Source organism: Phoxinus phoxinus (genome assembly GCF_949152265.1).
Source record: "Phoxinus phoxinus genome assembly, chromosome: 25".
NCBI lineage: Eukaryota > Metazoa > Chordata > Actinopteri > Cypriniformes > Leuciscidae > Phoxinus > Phoxinus phoxinus.
In genome coordinates this window covers 22,389,801-22,411,505 of record NC_136900.1, presented here as the reverse complement: position 1 = coordinate 22,411,505, position 21,705 = coordinate 22,389,801, and the positions used below count along the sequence as shown (strand labels likewise).

The 21,705-nt window shown below is 39.5% G+C and overlaps 1 protein-coding gene across 7 annotated transcripts in view; it reads right to left on the bottom strand.

Annotated features, from left to right (window-relative positions):
• Positions 1-8,741: 8,741 nt before the first annotated feature.
• The window catches only part of znf469 (zinc finger protein 469), a 288,811-nt gene continuing 275,847 nt past the window's right edge, over positions 8,742-21,705 (bottom strand). For all 7 annotated transcript variants that reach the window (XM_079604120.1, XM_079604122.1, XM_079604121.1 and 4 more), the window contains one exon: positions 8,742-21,402. In XM_079604120.1, the coding sequence (XP_079460246.1) occupies positions 9,874-21,222 (11,349 nt within the window). In that variant the 5' untranslated portion in view covers positions 21,223-21,402 and the 3' untranslated portion in view covers positions 8,742-9,873. The remainder of the gene's footprint in view (positions 21,403-21,705) is intronic.

Genomic DNA, 21,705 nt, shown 5'->3' with positions numbered 1-21,705 from the left:
GATAAAAGTGCATCTATCCATGATAAAAGTGCATATATCCATGATAAAAGTGCATCTATCCATGATAAAAGTGCATCTATCCATGATAAAAGTGCATATATCCATGATAAAAGTGCATATATCCATGATAAAAGTGCATCTATCCATGATAAAAGTGCATCTATCCATGATAAAAGTGCATCTATCCATGATAAAAGTGCATCTATCCATGGATAAAAGTGCATCTATCCATGATAAAAGTGCATCTATCCATGATAAAAGTGCATCTATCCATGATAAAAGTGCATCTATCCATGATAAAAGTGCATCTATCCATGATAAAAGTGCATTTATCCATGATAAAAGTGCATCTATCCATGATAAAAGTGCATCTATCCATCATAAAAGTGCATCTATCCATGATAAAAGTGCATATATCCATGATAAAAGTGCATCTATCCATGATAAAAGTGCATATATCCATGTTAAAAGTGCATCTATCCATGATAAAAGTGCATATATCCATGATAAAAGTGCATCTATCCATGATAAAAGTGCATATATCCATGTTAAAAGTGCATCTATCCATCATAAAAGTGCATCTATCCATGATAAAAGTGCATCTACGGGGGTTAATAAAGGCCTTCTGAAGTGAAGCGATGCATTTGTGTAAGAAATATATCTATATTTAAAACTTTATAAAGTAAAATGACTAACTTCCGGACAAACAAACATACGGATTCCACTTACGCCTAAAGCGCAACTTACTGTATGTGAGTAATGCGATGCACTGCTGATATTTACGCTACGCCATGACGCTCTACGCTACTTCCGACGTCACAAGTTTTGTAAGTTGCGCTTTAGGCGTAAAGACGTTTGGCTGGAAGCTAGAATTTTACTTTGTAACGTGTTAAATATGAATATTTTTTTATATCTTCTTTGCGTCAGAAGGCCTTTATTAACCCCCCGGAGCCGTGTGGAGCACTTTTATGATGGATGGATGCACTTTTATTGACTTCAAAACAGAAACGGCTTATAATCCATTATAAAGCTTGGAAGAGCCAGGACATTTTTTTATATAACTCAGATTGTATTCGTCTGAAAAAAGAATGTCATATACACCTAGGATGGCTTGAGGGTGAGTAAATCATGAGCTAATTTTCATTTTTGGGTGAACTATCCCTTTAAATACAGCATCGGACATGACTGTCACAACTTCAAACTGCATTCACCAATTTTTATGCACATGCAGTTTATGTCTGTGCAAGAGGGATACATGTGCAAAACATCATGCTTCTTTAAACAAAACTTCTTTTGACGTCTCCTTTGCCATCATTGAATTATATACAGTATGTTGGCATTACATTGGCCATCGTTCATTCTGCTTTCTAGATATTGTCATTAGGTATAGTGTTAAGATAAAAAATGGTAACAGCCAACAAAGGCTACCGTTTCATTTTAATTGGATTTTATTTTATTTTTTTTTACTTTTAAGTTGTTTAGCATTCCCCCGCTCAGATCTTTATAGCATAGCACATTAATAATTAATTGAGTTTTACCCCCAGGCTTTACACTTTTCAGCTGATCTTTTTGTGAGAACAATTTAAGAGCTCATCATTAGACCTCCTTGTTTGACTGAGGTGATCGAGCACCTCCATCTGCCACCCACTGGTCTGGGAAGCAGATAATAGGTTTGCAGTTTCCACTGAGAGAGGAAGTTGAAGCTACTCTGTGCTTTTCTTTACACTACTTCATGCTGTAATACTCTACAGATTTAAATTGTTTGGTGGATGGCGTTTAAAAGTGTGCATTTCCCTCTTTTTTTTTTTTTTTGATGTGACTTTTTTCAGCCAGATTGTAATCATGCAGATTTTACAGGGGGGTTTAATTATGCCCAGAGATGAAAAATAATAGTACCAGTCTGTTAATGAACAGCATTTAATTGTACACACGGTAATTAACACCAGCGAACGCTCCTCGCTGCGAAACGTCTATCCACGGCGACGCATAGTGCACATGCTTATACAAAGGAGGAAAAAGTGTCACTATGGAAACAAGAGAAGGAATTCTGAATGCAAGTCTCCTGAGAAACTGAAGTGGAGATAAAAACACAACCAAAAAAAAAAAAAAACAGGCCAAGCTTAGTAGTGTCTGCCACACTGGCAGTGTAATTTACAATGTCATCTTCATTTCGGGCTCTGTCTATGACATAAACAGAAAACACACCTAACCAGCTGTCATGTTTTTCTCCATGTAATTCCTTCCAGGGAATACTGATGCATCCATATGTTTATAGCACATGTGTCCATATTTACAGTAAACAAATTCAGGCAGCCATATTTGCGGCTCTCAACGCAACCCGCATTATGGCGTTTTAGCAGAGGCAATCTATTTTAATAACAGCTGCCACAGTCTTACCTTACAATGATAAATGAAAATCTAAATGACTTGGGACAGGAAAATTCCAGCGGGAGGGAGAGGTGATAGAGATAAGTGCGTGTTCGCGTGTGCTTGCGCATTGACAAACGTGGCTCTCGAGCGAGATCCTTTCTAAGAGTGTCTCCCGGTCGCCGGTCTCTAATAACCTGTGGCAGAAGCGTGGACAAGCACGCTCCCCGGTGCATGCGACCGCCTCACACTTTGACTTCTCAAACCTGTGGCTGCAGGGAATGCTAATGCTACTTGATCCCACAGCACACGCCGTGTTAGGAGACTTTGAATATAAAGCAGATTTGCTGCGCAAACAGTCGAGGCGGGCGAATTCGCTCCTTATTTTCTGTAACCAATGTATTTCGTTTATGAGGAAGGGCTCAGGGAAGTGGGGGCGTGGGGAGGGGGGGAATGGAGAGAGAGAGAGAGAGAGAGAGAGAGAGAGAGAGAGAGAGAGAGAGAGAGAGACTACGGGAGGGGTAAACGTGCGCTCTTGTAAGGATGATGTCAGTTTCTGCAGCTGAGCCCCAATCTGTACCTCACTGAGCTGAAGACTCACCAACTCATTCCTCATCTCAGATGGAGAGAGCGAGAGAGAGAGAGAGAGAGAGAGAGGGAGAGCGAGAGGGGGATGAAAGACAGAGGAAAGACACAGATGGAAGGCGAGTGGTGATGGTGGATGGCACAGGTGTGTATCAAAGGTCCCTTTTTTACTTCTCAGTGAGTTGATGCTGTAATGTAAATCAGTGACTAGATGTAATTCATGTTTTTTTTGTGTGTGTGTTGTCTATTCTGAATCATGCATGTCTGCAGGTGGTTGAGGTCCTTAATATTTATTTCAAAATATGAACAGGTTGTTTATTTAATTTTATTGCTAAATATACTCTATACGTCTGTAGTTTCAGTGTGTTGTGTTGAGTAAGTACTGTGTTTGTGTATGTGTGAAACTAAAAGTGATGTAATATGGTTTTGGTAAGTTTCTGTGGCTGTTTTTGGTATATAGTTAATTGTGAAATAGTGATACATCTGATACTAATGGTTAAACAGAAAGGCCTGGTTTTAATAGCCAAGAGCTTATTATTATTATATAACTCTTGAATATATATATATGTAATGTAAATGCAATGCTATATATACACGCAAAACTGTTCATAGTCGGTCTCCAGGGATGTCCAGCACTGTCTGTTATCTCACTGGAGGATAGAGACGAGATCAACATGCAAACAATGAATGTAATACATTGGTAACTGAGCTGATAAAAAATATAGATTTTTATTTATTTATATATTTTTGAGATTTATAATAAACATGTTTTAAAACTAATGTGTATTATATATACATTAAAAATCATATTTTTATATATATAAAATATATATGTTTATATATATATTATAATTTTTACATATTTAACATTTTTACATAATATATTTACGTGAATCAAACGGATGGATGTTGTTGTGTTTTCCTCCTCCAGTTATGGACTGTTTATCTAGCATGTCGAATGTGTTGCTAATCTGAGCCGGCGGTGTTTGTTCATCAATAGCTGCTCATTCACTCTAAAACTCTCCATTTTGTAATTGATGTAATTAAAAGTCAGTCTGTCTTCAGTAGTTTGCCGTGTACCCTGAATCACATCGCTAATCTGAGTGAGTCACAACCAGCACTGGGACTTACCATCAAATATGCCACCGCCACGGCCCGTGTCACTTCTGAGCTGCCTGACAGTTGGATTCCCTGACATTTTAAGTTGTCTGTTAGTGGGCTATACCCTTGTCAATTGTGATCTCTGACACACACACACACACACACACACACACACACGTTCACACTCAGACACATGCAATGCTAGTGCAAACCGCTCTACAGCAATCCACACTGGGGGGGAAACGCCTTAGGGCAATGCCAGTTAAGGAGAGGATGTAGCAGTGTTGAAACATGAACAGTTGCACTGTTTCAGGCTATGTCTATTAAGAATTAATGAAGTATGACATATTACCTCTGGGAAGAGACTAAACCGCACTGCTAACAAGCCAAAAATGTCTGATGGCCCTAAACGGCCATTTTTCCAATTGCGAATTAATCTTGTGCCGCTATAACTCCCAAACCTTTCAAATTGAGTTTTTAATTGTATTCACTGAGAACCCAAGCGGAGGTATTATTTTAGCTTTGAGGTGTTTAGCATTTCCCTTCGAGTCTTCTCCTGTTCTTTATGACACACCACATTAATAATTAATTGAGTTTTACCCCCAGGCTTAAGACTTGTTTTCCACTGAACTTTTCACGGGAACAATTTGAGAGCTCATCAACGCGTACCTTGGCCAATCTAAATGCGCAACCGATGCTAGATGATGGTGTCAGGGGCGGCAGCTCATTACAGAGACGGTGCTCGCTGTCTACTTTGCAGTCACCCCAATCTCAGAGGTCACGCGGCCTGATATACACCTGGTTTATTTCGGGGGGCAGCCGCAATCATCTTTAAAATCTATGTAGAACTTAAAACCAAGACCTTGAGTGAACCGTGTGCCACTGCATGGTCTCTTCAACTGCATGTTTTGAAATGAAAGACATGCACTCAAGTTCTCTTGCTCTGCTTCAAGAAGATCAAGGACTCTGTTTACCTTGGTTTGTTGCAGCGAGTGCTGACAGCAGGTGGCGTCTAATGCGACCTGCGAGACTACTCAAGATTGTAGCACCATTGTAGTTCAGATGTGCCTTTCAAAGCCCTGTGATGCAGACGCAGCTTCTCAAAGCTTTAAAGAAACATTGAGGAATAGTTTGACTGCGCAGGCTGTTGAGGGACCGTCACTTTTGTTGTCTTTACCACAGTCGCGTCTTCAAAGTGTTTTCCTCATGCTGACAGGTGAATCTGAAACTCATGAAGCACGGAGGATCGGATAGGTAGAGCTGTGACGTGGATCTTTGAAAACAATCTTTGGTCACACTTTCTATGAAGACTGCTTATGTTTTGAAGCATTATACGGTTTTAAGTAGAAATTATACTGTTTATAACTGCATTTTTATTTATGTTCACAATTTTGGGTCAAATATGGACCAACCCAAACGTTGGGTTAAAAATGTAACCCAACGGCTGGGTTTTTCATATTTGACCCAAAATGGGGTTGAAACTACCCAGCATTTTTTAGAGTGCAGTAATAGCAGTCATTTATTTTTAGATTTTCACAAGTGCAATTATGAATGCTGATAACTACCATAATAACACGGGTGGTAAAGCATTTCATCAAAAGTGGCTTGCCAATAAAAACACGACCAATACTCGCATATAGATGGTGCACATGGTAAAAACTTAATGTAAAAACAACTATAATTGAAAATTATATGGTAATTTTTTTAATATAACGTTATAGTAGATGATTAACAGTTTTAATGTAGCATTTTTACAGTTTTAAAATTAGTTTGTAACCCCCCCCCCCCCCCCCCCCAAAATTTTTTTTTTTTAATTTATCACACGAATACTTTTAATGACACTGACAGCTGTGTAATATAAAATACATTAGTTACTACTATTTATGCATTACTTATGCTCTAATTATAATGGTCTGGTTAGGAATTCTGTTTCACTTGCCATTCAATTATTAGATATAAATATTTCTATTATACCATTATCCAATTGGAAAAATATAAAATGGATTATATGTATTAAAATGGATTATATACTATATAATATACCTGGGTTGATTTACCAGAATTAGACATTATAAAGCATTATGAATAGTTTTCTAATGCATTGGTCATCATAAAAAGTGTTATCCAATTATGTTTTGCTTCATATTCAAAAAACAGTAATGGGTTGGAAATAAAACCCACTTAAATGCTGAAGTAGGACTGAGTTTGTTTTTTAAGGCAGTCCTTTGTTTGGTATTATGATGAAGTGCTGGGGGATTGCAGTGATGGCTTTTCATTCATGCCTTTATCCTGACAAAACACAATCATAACTCATGCTGGTTTACACAAGGGCATCCTCCATTGAAGGCATTACCTGTGTTGCATTTCCAGTTTTCCAGCACTGGGGAACCTTCTCATCAAATCATCTTTACTCGTTATGATGTAAATGGATGACAGCTTGGTATTATCCCCCAAATGAGCCATAAATTAACAGCAAAATGACTCACCCATCCCCCCTGATTAAATATTGTGTTGTGGCATAGGGAGCCGAAAGCTCTCCCCGAACCAAATAGTCACATTTATCATTTTTTCTCCCGCTGTCACTCTCCATCTCTGACATTGGGGCAATGTGATGGAATTCCTAGTAATTTTCCATCAGTGCCAAAGCTGTGAGTGGCACTATACGCTGCTGAATGGGGACTGAGGGTTGCTGGGATTGAAAGGTGAGATTGAAGATGGCCTCTGTTCCCTTTAGACTCCATGTCATTACCGCTGACCAGTCGCCCATTTCTATCTGGCCCTGATCTTCAGCCCTCTGTGAGTGGCAGTATGGCGAAACTGATGCTATTTTCAGGGCCAGCCAGTGATAATGTCACTCCACTTCAAAGAGCAAAGCTGTGCTGTCTCCCAGGAGATTTTGCTCAAAGATGAAATGATCAGAAAAGCCCTGACAAGGAGATGTACAATTATTGCTTGGCACCAACAAACAGCACTGGGAGAAAAAGCAATGAGAAGTTTTTTTGTTTTGTTTTTCTTGAGTGATTGTCAATAATGCAAATCAGCTGCCCTGACCATTTGACTTTTTTTTTATTTTTTTTTATTCTGCATATAAATTCACCCATTAGTAATCAGTTACTGTAGTTTAATGAGCACCTTGTATTGTGGTAAAATTTGCTCAGAATAATTGAACTAATCACTGTTTGCATTTTAAATTAATTAATTGCAAATTAACATTTTAATCATGAGTTTCGCTGCATATTTGCTTAAACCCAAAAGAGTAATCAGTGGCAATTACAAGATTCACGGCTCCAGAAGCTTTTTTTGTGCATCACATGGTATGATTGATTAATGCATTAGACCTCACTGAAATAAAGCTGTCTTGGAAATGCCTCGCTCTTGACGCTTACTGTGACAGATTATGAATGCCTCTATGATAGCTAAGATCATAATATCAATTTCACACTATAATATCTATCTTTCTGCCTGCTTAGCTTTGTCATCTCCTTTTTAAAGTTATCAATCCTTTTCCTTCCTCTCTTTCTTCTACCAGGTGCCTCCAATCCGGGCCCCTACGTCTTTGTTGAAAGCCGGGGAGTTCCCTCACTGCGGCGCTCTCATTACAGTTGTTGTGTCTTATGGCTTTTTATTCCTATGTGATGGTGAATACGGCTCATGTAGGGATACAAGCCACTAAACACACAGCCATAAATCAGCTTGAAAGGACTTGTGTGTTAGTCCTTTTCTGAACAACAAATAAGTAAAGTTAATCAAACTTTCAAACTTTATTTCCTGTTGTTTGTGATGTGCATTTGTTTAAACAGTAGAAGCTCTTATTTGGGTAATCATTGTGTATGGATGATTATGCAATGATGTGCCATTGTTTTTTTTTAAAGCAAAATCAGTACTGTTTATTCAAGACTCAAAAGAAAAACCCAGTTATTCAGAGTTATCGTCATTAGATCATAGTGTGGAGTGATGATCATGGCGGGGAAACTATTTAAAGCAAATTAATAGATTTATGAATTCAAGTTTGCATGAAAACAGTGGGGTTCAAAAGTCAGACCATACTGAAAAATTAGGATTCAAAATCTAATTTAAACTTGGAAATAATCAAGGTTACAAGGTCAAAGTTAGGATTTTGAGATACTTTACAAAAAAATGTGTTAAACAAATAAACAAATTTGTATACTAGGATACTATTTAGAACATTCTCAAATCATGCTGAATAACATGATCATCAGGTTTTACACAACACACTTACACAGTTCATATAAGCTTGAGTTTTTCACTCTAATTGTTATGCTTATGGTATCATTTAAAAAAAAAAAACTAGTGGTCTTTGTTTTGGACCCCACTATTCACCTTATTTTTCAGATAAGAGATTTGTTACACGATTGCTTTTGAATATGTCATGTCATATCTTTGTCCGGATCAAAGCTGTCATTCTCCCTACTAAAAACAGGTTGTCAACCCTTGATGGCTCTGATCTTCACATTTTCATTGTGAATGTCAATTTAAAGTGATCATTAAATGTGAATTCAAAGGATACAGTGCAGTTCTTGACTGATTAAAAAAAACCTTGTACTCTCCATTTCTTATTGCACACTTCACACAGTTAATTCTTATAAGTTATAAGCAAGCACACTTTCATTTTGACAGATCCACAGCATGAAATAAGGAAACCACCAGAATGACAAAGAAACAAAAGACTTGATGCAAAAAAATTTAATAACCAAGTTTATATGATGCACTTTGTGATCCACTCATAGCCTAAGCCTTCAGTAGGCTTTGTATTTTTTTTTTCTCTCTTCATCTTTTGCACATTATTAAAATAGAACTTTGACATTATGCATTGCACTGGAAATAATCAACCTACAATATTATACAATATAAGATACATATAAACATGATAAAGCACCTTTTGTTCTTGTAAATAGTAATTATTTAAGAACTGGGGGACATATAGATGATCATGTGTGGGGTTTGTGTATGGTAACATCAGTGCATGGGAAGAATTCTTAAGGGTTTCATGCGCAATAATAGCACCTGAGTTCATATTATAGATGAAATCAAACTAAATACAGTTTCGGAAAAGGCTTTTCCCTTGCCCTCCTCTGAACATATCAAATTAGGACACAAATAAACCCTTCCTTTTTGATTAATCTTACACATTATGTTTGTGTAATTTCCTCTAAATTTCCGAGTACCAGCAATGATTGAATGTGTAATTGCTACATGTTCCCTTCAGTTATAAGACATTGTGTTCACATTACACAAATAATAATATTTATAAAATAACATAGCACCAATTAGTGATGATACAAAAGCTAATACTAATGAGTGTCTCTGCAATACAGTAAAGTAAAAGAGTATGAAGGAGTAATTCTCTGAAGAATATATCAAATAAAATAAAGCACATTGACATGATCCAGACTTAGGATGTCTTTTGGTCCTGTTGCTAGGAAAACATCCAAGAACATGTAATGTTAAAGTGTCATGCATTATTTGGAAAACAAATATTCTCAGTTCATTTTCAAGTAAATTATTTCCCAAAAACGTTTCTTTGTTGCTGCTGAAATACAGTCTCTTAGAGATAATGCTCCACTATAAAATAGAGAAAATAAATTTGTAACCAACATATTCATCCTATATTCATACATTTTGTTGTTGGTCTTCACATATATGTAAATACACATTTACAAGAGGAATGCAATAAAGTGACTAAACAAGGAGTTAAATGATTTCACAGAGGAGGGCCATACAATCCAAGTATCATGAATACACTGCCTTAATCACATGCCTAGTGGATCACTTAATTACCTCCTCGTTAATAGCATTCATTTAATCCTTAATTGATTCAGAAGAGTCCTTCCTTAAAGGAATTTTAAAGCTAGTTAGTCTTTGGCCAAACAGCTGGCTGAGGAGGTTGTTCTGTGACTCTGCAGTACGGTATGAGTGAGTCTCTATGGATCTGACCCCTGGCTTGGACCGTGATTTGTTAAATGAATTGTTCATGGTGGAGATCCTGGAAGAAGGGGAATGGATGGGTCTCCTAGGAATGTTCTTTTTCCCTTTGCAATCTCCGGTGAAGTGACGTACAATCTCAACCTTTTTTGGTGAGAAACTATCTACAGAACCTTTCTTCATGTGAAGGCCCAGATTAGATGACCCTATTTTATGCTTGGAGATTATTTTGTTACTGACTGTGTCATCCTTTACTGATGTAAGCACTGGATAGTCATTGGGAAGTTCATTTTTCCTTTGTCCATCAACATTTTCAAACCTGCTGGGTCTGAACTTCTTTTTGGCCCTTGGGTCAATTCCCAAATTTTCCCTTGCAGTTGGAGATTGCGTTCTCTGAGAGCTGTGAGGTGTCTTGAGATCTTTCCTCTTCTTATGTTGCTTGGTTGAATCCTTGTCTTCACATGTATTAGAGATGTTGGTGTGATGTGCACAATCAGTGGTACTCAGGTTATTTTCAAGACTTTGTTTCATAGTTTCCTCAGATTTGACCATAGTCATGTGCTTAGTCAGAGCAGTAGTCAGCTGTTCACTGTGGTGAGTCTGAAAATCTTGTGTATTTTGATCCTGCTTCACAGGTGAGAGTTCAAAGTCATTACAAGATGAGATCCCTTGCATTCCTTGTTTTGGTAAATTTATGTCTGTTTGACCGCATAATTGAATGGTGCATTGACTTGAATGCCTTATTTCCCCTTGTTCACTTGCATTTTCAAGACTTAATGAAGGGTTTGTCTCCACTGTGTATTCGTTAAGTTCGGTAATGCTCGAAATGCCAATCTCAGAAACTAACAATGTTGTTGGAATGGTGGAACCGTCATCTTCTATTTTAACATCACAAGTCTCTGTCAGTGCTCTTTTGTCTGTTGTAATGACTTCCCCGGGCTCATCTGATTCCATTTCATAAGATGGAGAAGAGCTTTCATTTTCTTCCTTCAGCTCTGTTGATAGAAGACTCTGTTCCGCAGAATCTGTTTGCACTGTACACTCAATAATATCCCTGGCAGGGAAGTCCTCAGCCTCATCTTCAATTTTCACACTGGTATTGTTTGTTTGCGTTGAATGTTCCTCAGTACTGTTATTTACAGTGTCATCTATGATGGGCAACACTGATTTGATGCCTTGCATATGTGACACTGTGATGTCTAAGCTGCTCTCAGTTGCTTTCCTTTTCTTGCTTGGTGGTGTGTCAGATTTATCATCTTTTGAATTAAAAGGCTTACAAGGTCTCACAACTCCCCTGAACTTGAAGATCTTGTTCCCTCCAGTAAGGTGTTTCTCCATGTGACGATCAAACTGTTCCTTTTTTGAAAAAGTGTAGTTGCAGGTACTGCAGATGAACGACTTCTTGATTACATGCATGACATCAGCACAGAGTTCACAAGTATATAGTGTGGTGTGCTTTGAGTCTGGCTCATCTGTCTCGCCATGTTCATTTTCAAGGTGGTCTTTAAGCTCCTTTGCCTCTTGGTAGGATACTGGGCATTTGTGACAAAGGAAAATCTTTTGCAAGCTGTGGACTACTAAATGGCGTTGGAGCTTGAAAGGCTTTGGAAACTGCTTGCCACAGTGGTGACAGTCCCTTGAAGGGTCCTTGCAGTTAGGATGCATCTCAGCATTTTTAGAAGTCTCTGCTTTAGGTAGAACCTCAAGCGCTGTCAGTGCGCAATGCTTATTTCCTCCCCCAATACTCGTTTTAGTCTTCAGAATTGTGGAAGACTTCTCTGGAAGCTTTGGCTCTTGTCTATTCACATCAAACGATGTTCTTCTCTCTTCCTTAGATGATGGTTTAACATTGTCTCTTGCAGGTCTGCTGTGCCGATGCTGCATTATTGAAGATATGAAGTTCTTCACAGCATTTTCTTGCATGAAACACCCAGGCATGTCCAAGAGGGAACCCTGAGACTGCCCTCGTCGTGCAAACTGTGTGGCATGCTCACGCAAGTGTTCATTGTACATCCAGACATCTGAAATTTCTTTCAAACACATGCCACAAGTCCAAACACCTGCTTTGTTTTTGGCGTGTTTCTCCCTGAGATGGTCCCTAAGCTGTTCCCGGGAGGTAAACTTGCGCTGGACACACATATAGCAAGTTGGGGGAGGTGATGGATTGTGAGAAAGCTTGTGGAAGTCGAGCTCACCTAAGGTGAGAAACCATGTGAAACACACCTTGCATTTGTACTGCTTATCCTTTGGTTTGAGTCCAGGCTCTAAGCGTTTCCTACACTTCCGCTCCATAGGCTTTTTGCAAGGTCTTACAGGGTCTTTCAGTTCTGTGCTTGCAATTGTTGCAACCAAAGGCATATCTTTCTCAGGCTCAAAAAAGGGTACAGGAATCTGAATTTTAGTTTCATGGTTTGGTATCTCAATGCTTGGTGAACAAGAAGCAATTTTTTTAACACAGACTAGTTGGAGAGGGCAAGCTGTATCAGGAACCTCTGGTTTACAATCTTCCTGAGGAATTGATGACACTGTGTTTTCTGGCACAACACAATCATGTGAATCATCCTGGTGCTCTAAGGATTGTCTAATTGTGCCCTCATTCTCACATAATAATTCTTTGATCCCAGTTTCTGCATTTTCCTCGTAACCACCCTGGTGATCCATTAGGCCATCTTCTGAATGACAAGCGTTCTCTAAGCTTTTGGGAGTCGTCGCATGCATATTATCATTGTCGATTGATATGGTTTCATATTCACAAGGGTCATTTGTGCCGTTGGTGAACATGTGTCCCAACTTGTTTTCTTTAGACTCTGCATACTTGTCAATAAAGGCACCAGTGGGAGGACTGTCTAAAACTAAACAAGACAGTTGTTTTTGCTTTTTGTTGCTTTTACCATAGACCCTTGCACATTTCTTTCTTTTCCTGTCGTCATTTCTTGGGAATAACTGAGAAAAAGTATTTTCATCATCAAAGAAAGCCTTAAGATCAGGTCCCATTTCTAAAGTACCAGTAAGCATGTGACTGTCTTCTGTGGGAGAAGAGGTATTCTCACGCTTAATATCCACAGAAGAATCCCCAATTGGATAGTGATTATCTTCTCTCTGAACATATTTTGGGTTATCACAATAATTTACAACATCGTCAATGTCATATGTGTCAGCTTTCTTATGCAAATTGGAAGGCTCTGTGGAAGAAATTGTTTCTTCCTTTTGCTCTTCAGTGCTGATAGTTATCATGCTCTTCTGTTCCTCTCTCACATTGACTTCATGATAGCTGTGACTGCTACCCGGAATCTGTTTTTCAGGTGACTTAGGAGAGTTTTGTTGCACCATTGAGGGGGAATCTAGAGATATAGCCTGCAAAATATCTGTTTTAGGAGTACTGAGTATTTCATCTGAAAAAGTGTCTTGCTTTGCCAATTTTGGAGAAAACATTTCACTGCGTGTGTCCATGGTATTGATACCGTTATTTGCCCTCTCATTAACAAGAGTTGTCTGATCAGTATCACAACTTTCTGGGATCTTTGACATATCAGAATCACTTGCAATCCCTTCGAAGATCAAATGTGCATCTTTTTTCTGTCCTTGTCCATCTGAGATTTCATTTCTGTTTAAATGTGAAAGAACTGCTGGACCCATAACATCCATGCTATCTTTCAGTGCTTTTTCTGTTGGGTGTGACATATTATAAATGGGCTTAGACACTTGACTACTCATATTTACATTTTCAATGGGTGAAATCCCTTCAGTCTTGACTACATGCTTCATGGCTTTATGTCTTTTAAGTCCAGGATGTGTACGAAAGAACATTGCACATATTTCACACTGAAATTTTCCATGAATTGCATTCTGTGTACCACCCTTTTTAGGTGAGGATTTTGTCTCACTTGACCTTAGACTCTGTCCTTCATTTTGGACAGATGTGCATGCAAGACCCACAGATACTGCTTTTTCACAAGGTATCAGAAGTTTAGATGTCTCCTTAACATCTAACATGGTGGACCTCTGCATTGCATCATGCTCATTGGTGATTATCTGATTGTCCATCTTCTCAGAATCTACTTTCTTCAGAAGTGTGAGTTGCAGATCCATGTAATCAACAGTTTCATGTGGAACATGAGTACCATTAACATGAGTACCATTCATGTAACTCTGGTTAAGTTTTGAGACTTGTTCAGAGTCAATTGTAGTGACATCCTCAACATAATTACTGCAGGAAGCTGATACATTTGAATATTTAATATCATTTTGGATGTTTTCATTTATAGCGTTTTCGGCTATATCAAGTCCAATCAAGTGGCCCTGGATATTTGGCTCTGGTTCATTTGCATTATACGGTAGGCTTGATGACAGAGGTTTATCAAGAGACAAAGCACAGGCATTGCGCATGTAATTGTCTGTGGAGTTTGATTTTACATCAGACTGGTCATTTCCTTTGTTTAAACATTTAGAGGTGAAGTTGTAGTCATTGAAGCATGTTTCACTGTAATTCAGGGGGCTGAGTTTCAAATCATACAGTGGACCTGTATCCCGAGAGCCATCCAATGGCCTAGAATGCAGAGAAGTCTCACCAAAAATTTGCTTTGAGATGATGTCCTTCACAGCCAACAGTGTTCCAGAGCTAGAACTTTTACTCTCCGTGATTTTGACTAAATCCTGATGGGGAACAAATGAATGATCTAATTCTGGTGTTGCTGAATCAGAAGTATCTACTGACCCGCCAATTGTTTTGTGATCTGAGTTTTTGTCTTCCAGGTCTTGTCCGTTTTTGCTCAGTGCAGGGGTAACTGTGCCTGGTTGTGACCAATTATCTTTCAGTTCACAAGGGCTTTGGATAGAGTTGTGAGAAAACTGTGGTGCTTGTTGAGTCACAGTATGAAGTTGAGGACTTTGCTCAATGTTCTTCTGTTGATTCTCTTCACATCCTGATTGCACAGGAAATGTCATATCAGGCATGGCTCTCTCCACACTCTCTGTACAGTCATGTTCATCTTGAACTACAGGAAGATGTTTAGGAGAAACCACCCTTTGTCTATCATTTAATTGTGAATGGGTTGACAAATTGGCTTGACAAAGAGGAGACTTGATGTTTGAAATGGGTGTTTGGATGTTTGTATCAGGACAGTCTGTTGTTCCACCTGTTTTGTCAGATGCCTGCCTGTTGCATTTAGAAATGAGTTCTGGCTTTGCAGTTAGAGCTGAATCTTCATCACATTTCTGTGTTTTTTCAACACACAGCATGTTTTTGTCTTTTGGTATGGCTGGGGATGTTGAAAAGTGTGATATTTTGGAGAAGTCTGGACTATTGTTAATATACATTGAGTATTTTAAGTCAAACTGTGTATCACATTCAGCATTCTCGGTTTGGCTGACAGATGACTCACGCTTGTGTTCATATCTAGAGACGGAAGACTTCACTGAGTCAATTTCATTTGAGTTCACACAGCATCCAGTTTGTGGACTCTGAAAGGAGCTCTCAGCAAGCTGTTGTTCATTAGCTACTAAATCTTCATTATGAAGTGTTTCATTACTAGTCTCATTTAGGCTGACTTTTGTTTCATTTTCTGACTCTGAAATGTTACTGGTTTTCTCTTCTATTTTATCTGAAAATGCATTTGTCTCCACTGAAAACTTTGTGAGCTCTGCTTCTGTGTTTCTAAATTCTAAATATTCAGACTCAATGTGTTCTGAGTATTCATTGTCTTGTTTTTCATGTTCCTCTGGAACCACACACTCTTGATTAGGAGATGACTGAGGTGATGTAAAACCTGACGACAAAGAATCTGAGATTACTTCCAGGCTCTTCATCAGATTTTCTGTGTAGATTTCATGTTCAAGCATCTCTTCTGACTTGTCCAAGCACTCATTATTTTCTGTTTTGTCTTCTTGTTGCAGAGGTGAACTGTTTTTGGTGTTCAAATCAGTGAGCCCCATGCTGCCCTTTATATCCAAACGTTCATGTCCTGAATCAGTTGGTGTGTTGATAGTAGATAAATGTGTTGGTGTATGAAGACCTTGCTGTCCACACATCAACCCAAATGAGAGTGGACTAGACCATGGTAAGTCAGGTTCTGAGAACAGTGCTGAATTTGAGTCTACTGGTCTGGCAATATTCAGGTTCTCTGAGGAACAGTTTATCTGCAAGCTACTGCCCTCATCTTCACTTTCAGGGTCAAGTCTCAGTGGAGAGAATTTGCTCATGGTAAGCTGTTTTGTTAGCTCACCGTCTAATGGTGGAGGGCTGCTGAGCTTGGCTGTTTGCAGCTGACTCTCAAGCTCTGTAACAATTCTTTTAATTTCCAGATCATCAACTGACACGTTGTTGAGATTAGGAGTGTAGTCCGTTAATTTCTCTGACAAAACAAATGGGACATAGTTAAAATTGGTCTTATTCTCATTTGAGTCAGAGTCCTCTTTGTACTGAGAAATCTCATCTGGTAGCACAGGACTAACATTAACCATCAGATTCCAGTCTCTCTGTTCTAAGAATGGTGAGAATGACGACTCAAAAAGTTCCTTCTTATCGGTTGTGATTTCCAAAGGACTGAAGCTCTCTTTGACAAGCTGAATATCTGGATAAAGATTGTTCTCAAAACCTCCCACAGAAAGGTCGCCAAACATTGACGTTGTGTCAAAAGAAAGAGGTGATTTTATAAGACTTTGATCATGTTCCGAAGGATAGGGAATGAGACATTGCACATCCTTTTGAGCTGCATCATGGACTTTTGAAGGTGATAAGCAGTCTTTGTCCACAAGTGAAGTGCAAAAAGGTGGGGGTTCAGAGAATAGATAATTTGAGCTTCTGTTGGCTTCCTCACTTGACGTATTATCATTGATGGCTTTCTCAAAAATGGGTGCTACAAATTCAGAACTGTCTGTTCTCTTGTGGGATTTACCCTTTGATGCAACAGCGTCTTTTGTGAGTGTAAAAACATGGCTAGAATCTCTATTGTTTGTCGTTTCTATTGGACTCAGTGTTATGGCAGACCCTCTTGGTGATGTGATATTTTTTGGGTAATCTTTTTTGAATGGCTCCTCCGTGGTTGCAAGAATTCCTGCCTCAAAATCATAGTGGTCCCCTTTCCCCTCTATTTCCACTCTGGTGGTTTTGAATCTTGCGAGGCTGACAGTACTTTTAGTCATTGTATGCTCCGATGCAGTCTCTTCAGTCTTACAGATAATGCTTGAACATTTTGAAGTAGTGAATTGATCATTGTGCTCAGTGAGTAGTATCTTATCAGTGCTGTACCTTTTTGTATTTTTTGTGAAGGTCAAAGCAAGTGATGTGCTAGACTCTTTCCGTATCCTTGTCGGGGATTCCTTGTACGCATTCTGCTCAAGCGTGTCTTGATCTTTCCTCTGTACTTCGGTTCTTTTTTCAGAGTCTGAATCTGTATGATCAATACTTTTTGGGCTGCCAATGCTATCGCTACAAATACTTATTGATGTGCTGAGTTCACTGCTTGTGGAAGACCTACTGCTCCGTCTTCGTAGCCTTTTGTGACCTGGGTTGTCTTTCATCAAGGATGGAGAGACATCAAAATCTTTCTTGGGATCAAAGGACTCATTTTTGTTTTGTTTCCATGAACTTTCCCGGCTCTTGTCAGCACAAATCCTCCCCTTACACTCTTTAGTGTATGTGTATTTGCAGCGAATGCTCTGGCTGAGACGTCCCTGACTGGCTATCTTTACAGGCTCACAGTCGTCATCCGAGTCAGAAACGTAATCATATTCCCTGAAAGTAGGGTTCTGCACTGCGGGAGTCACTCTCTCCATCACAAGTGAAAACTGCATGTTTTTAGTGCCCTTTACATGGAGTTTATGCAACTTGTTCTTTTGTTGAACAATTTTGTGAATAAGCTCTTTACTCCAGCTTCCACCACCTGTCCTTTTCCTTTTTCCTTCTGTTGCTATTGGTTTCTGAGCTGTCGGACTTTTGTTGGCACAGGTGGATCTGGGACATGTTGTTTTAACTAAAGCTGTGCTGCTTTGCAGGCTTTTAAGCCCACATCTTGCAGAAAAATTGCTTGATAAAAGAAACTTAGAACTGTAATCATTTTTGTGTTCTGTTTGTTCTGACTTTCTTGCTTCCCACTCCAATTGTGTGCAATTTGACTCCTGTGACTGGGACTTGGTTGGAGAGGAGTCTGCTTTAAGGCCTTCCTTTCGTATCAACTCGTGTTGGCTTTCTTTGTAAGGGATATCTGTGTGTTTGCTGTCTAAACTAAGACTGTCTAAGTCTGAGTCAAAAGGATATTTGCAGTGAGCTTGAGATCTCTCACTAGATGTTGATTCATTGTTAGTTCTACCTTCAAATATCGTGGAGTCTTTTGTAGTCAAAGCCTGTCTTGTTGATGTACATTTAGTAGTGTTGAGGTCATCATCAACAAATGCATCAATAAAGCTGCTATCAATTTCTGCGTTGTCTGACTGATAGCCTAGTCCATTCAAAGCTTCTGTGATAAGGCTATCCAATTTGGGATCTTCCATATCTAAATCTGGTAAGGGTGCAGATGGTAGCATCAGTTTCATTGAATCATCTTTTATATCTCCTTTGGTTTCATTGTCTGGCACTATTTCCCCATTCTTGTTCAGTCCAAGCAGAGACAGATGCAAATCTGAAGAACTTCGCAAAATTTCATAACTGGATCCAGATGACATGGCTTTTGTGTGGTCCGTCTGAAACTTCCTTATTTCTTCCACTTTTGGCACATCTTTTAAGTCATTTTGTGCAAATGTTTGCTGTCCACAGTATTGCTTATGTTCAAGAAAAGAGACAAGGTTATTAAAATTCTGATCACATTGCTTGCATGTCAGAAGCACATCCAGTTGGTCAAGGTTTGCTGAGACTAAGGATGTGGCAAGTTGGTGGGCAGAGTATGGAGGCGGGGGATGGTTTTCTGTTCTGTAGGTCTCCAAACAACCTTTTCCATTGTCCATGTTGGACTTTGAATGCCTGTTATGTGGCATGAAACTTGCTGTGTTTTCTTTGGCTCTTTCTTGTTTATAGTGCAAGTCTCTGGAAGCTTCTGAATAGTAGATATGCTGGTTAGTGTTCATGTTATTAGATGATATCAATACTTTATCCTGTTGCTGCTGGAAAAACTGAGGGGACAGGACCTTTGAAATTTGGCTATCATCAGAGTTACTGTTGACAGAGTTTGTGGAGGCAGGGGAGAGTGATGAACACGTACTGCTAGATGCTGGATTTTGAGTGGGTGAACGTGAAGGAGAGTCATATGGTGACACCATCTTCAGCCCTAAGGGTGCTACATGTAATGGATGGTAGCTACAGTTTCTTGATGTCACTGGCACTGGGTGGTTAATACCAAAGTATAATGACTTATTCTTGGCATCACCCACCTGACCTTGATTTGTATCCACTTCATTTGTAAAATGACTGGGTGGAATTGTGTTGCAGCCTTGCTTGAAACTGTCCTGGTTTTGGTTTGAGAAGCCATCATTTTTATTTTTGTTGAGAAAGTTGTTAGAATCTTTATGGTTGATGTTTTTGTGTGGCTTATTGTTATCTTGCCAGTCTGATGGGCCTATCAAAAAAGTAAGCTGCTGATTGCTCAACTGCCTGGAGAGATCAATCCTGTTTTGGTTTGGTATTGCAGTTGTGAAGCGTATCTGCTGCCAAGGCATACGGCCATTAATACCAGTGTTTTGTCTTTGTTCTGGTGCAGGTTGGTACTGAAAGGGGTAAGGCGTGGAGGTCTGGTCTATAAGTGGTGGTGAAAAGGTTTTGTTTGTGCCTTCCCATGGGTTTGATACCCTGCCGTGGTGTTTACTGGCACTTTTGTCAAGAGGCCCTGGGCTGATGTGAATACCATTATGTGGGGGGCTAATTACATGTACTTGTGAGCTTGAACCTTGTGCAATATTTCTAATATGATGAACACTGCCTTGAATAAGAACTCTCTGGCTGGGAGTGCCATTTTTAAGATGGCAGCCTCTCTTGCCTACTACTGCGAAACCTGTGTCCCTGCTGTCTATTGGACTAAAAGACTCAGATTTATCTGAAACACTCTTACTCTGCTCTGTTTGCCGAGTACTTGATGCTGAGCTCTTGTCATTGCTGGCAACAGAAGATGACATACCATGTGGTGTCTGCATGTACTGGGGTGGTTTATGGTGTAACTGGTATGACTGTCTATCCTCTACCTGGTCATTGCCAAACTGTGCACTAATTTGCATAGCCTCATGACCCTCTGAAGAGGACGGAAAGGAGAATGAATTATGGGAAACCTGATTAGGGGCAAGAGAAATATCATTGTAGTCTTGAGACTGTGTATTCCGATCACTGTGAAAGGAATCAGAGGCTGACTCCTCTAACAATGGGTATCCATACTGAAATGGCATAGGCATAAAACTTCCATTGGTCTTGTTCATGTCCATAAGGTTGTTTGGCTTTTGTGAAGTAAGGGAAAAATTTGTGTTTCTGAAAGACCTATCTGGAGACTGCCACGTGTCTGTTTTACTCAGCTGAAAGTCGGGGAATAAAGTTTCATTGGCAGGTTGTGTACTGTTGCTCTCGATTGGGATGGGCTTCTTTTGCGGAGTAGATGGTGGATTCTGGTGAGCAGGTCCCCCAGAGGTGGCACCAACAGCCTGTGAGGTATAACTTTGGGAAGTAAGGTTAGGTGAGCCCTCATGGAAGTACCTGAACTGTAGTTCTTCCTGCTGCAGTTCGGCCTCTCGCTCTGGAATACTTGGCACATGGAAGCGGTAGCTGCCTGAGACAGGACCTCTGTTGGACTCAAGCTTCTTTGGAGGTGATACTTTCTGCTGGGGATATGCTATCCCAATTGTGGGATTTGAGCGTGGGTTAGTAATACTCAGTCTGTACAACTGCTGTGGGTTGCCACGCTCTTTCCCCGGCTTTCTACTCTTGTCCCTATTGCGACTCTTTCCACTTGGCGACTGAGGGCTGTCCTTGCCGCTGGGCCATGTCCTGTTGCTATTGAACGAATGATTCTGCAGTGACTTAAAATCAATCTTTCCAGCCTGCTGTGGGCGAATTACAGCCTCACGTTGCTGCGTGTTGTCCTTCTCTTTTTCTGCAAACTTAGCAATATTGTTCACAGCCTGTGGCTCCAGACTCACATTTTGAAAGTGCTTAGGGGACTCTGTTAAGCTTTTGTGCTCCACAGCCCCCTTATCCTGTTTTTTGGACTCATTATCCAGCTCTTTGGCAGCCAAGGACTGTTTAGTCTCTTCAGTCATGATGCCAATGTGGCTAGTTCAGCACGCTGGTCCTTATCTGCACAGGCTGTGACATGGACACATTGTGTTTCAGTCAGAATCAATAGACCTGCAGGAACAGAAGCTTGATGTACAGGATTATTTCCTCTCTCTTATTTCTTCATTTCCCTGATGATGGAATGTTCATGTCGTTTTTGTGATCTGAAAATAGAAGAGAAGGATAAGAAAATATTATTCTCACTTTAATTTTCACATTAGGTAATATTGCTTTACTTTACAAATATGTAATATACATAATGCTACAATACTTTACAATTCAATAATTATAAATAAATGTGAACTGTAATTGCATATGAATGCAGAAATCTTGCTCAGGTGGTAAAATGTTTATTTTGTAGCATTGGGATATAAACCGAGACAAGCAATTCCACTTCTCACCTGAGGAGGGCAGAATTGCATCAGTTTTTGCATATACAGTAGGTCTACATCTCAATCACATAAATC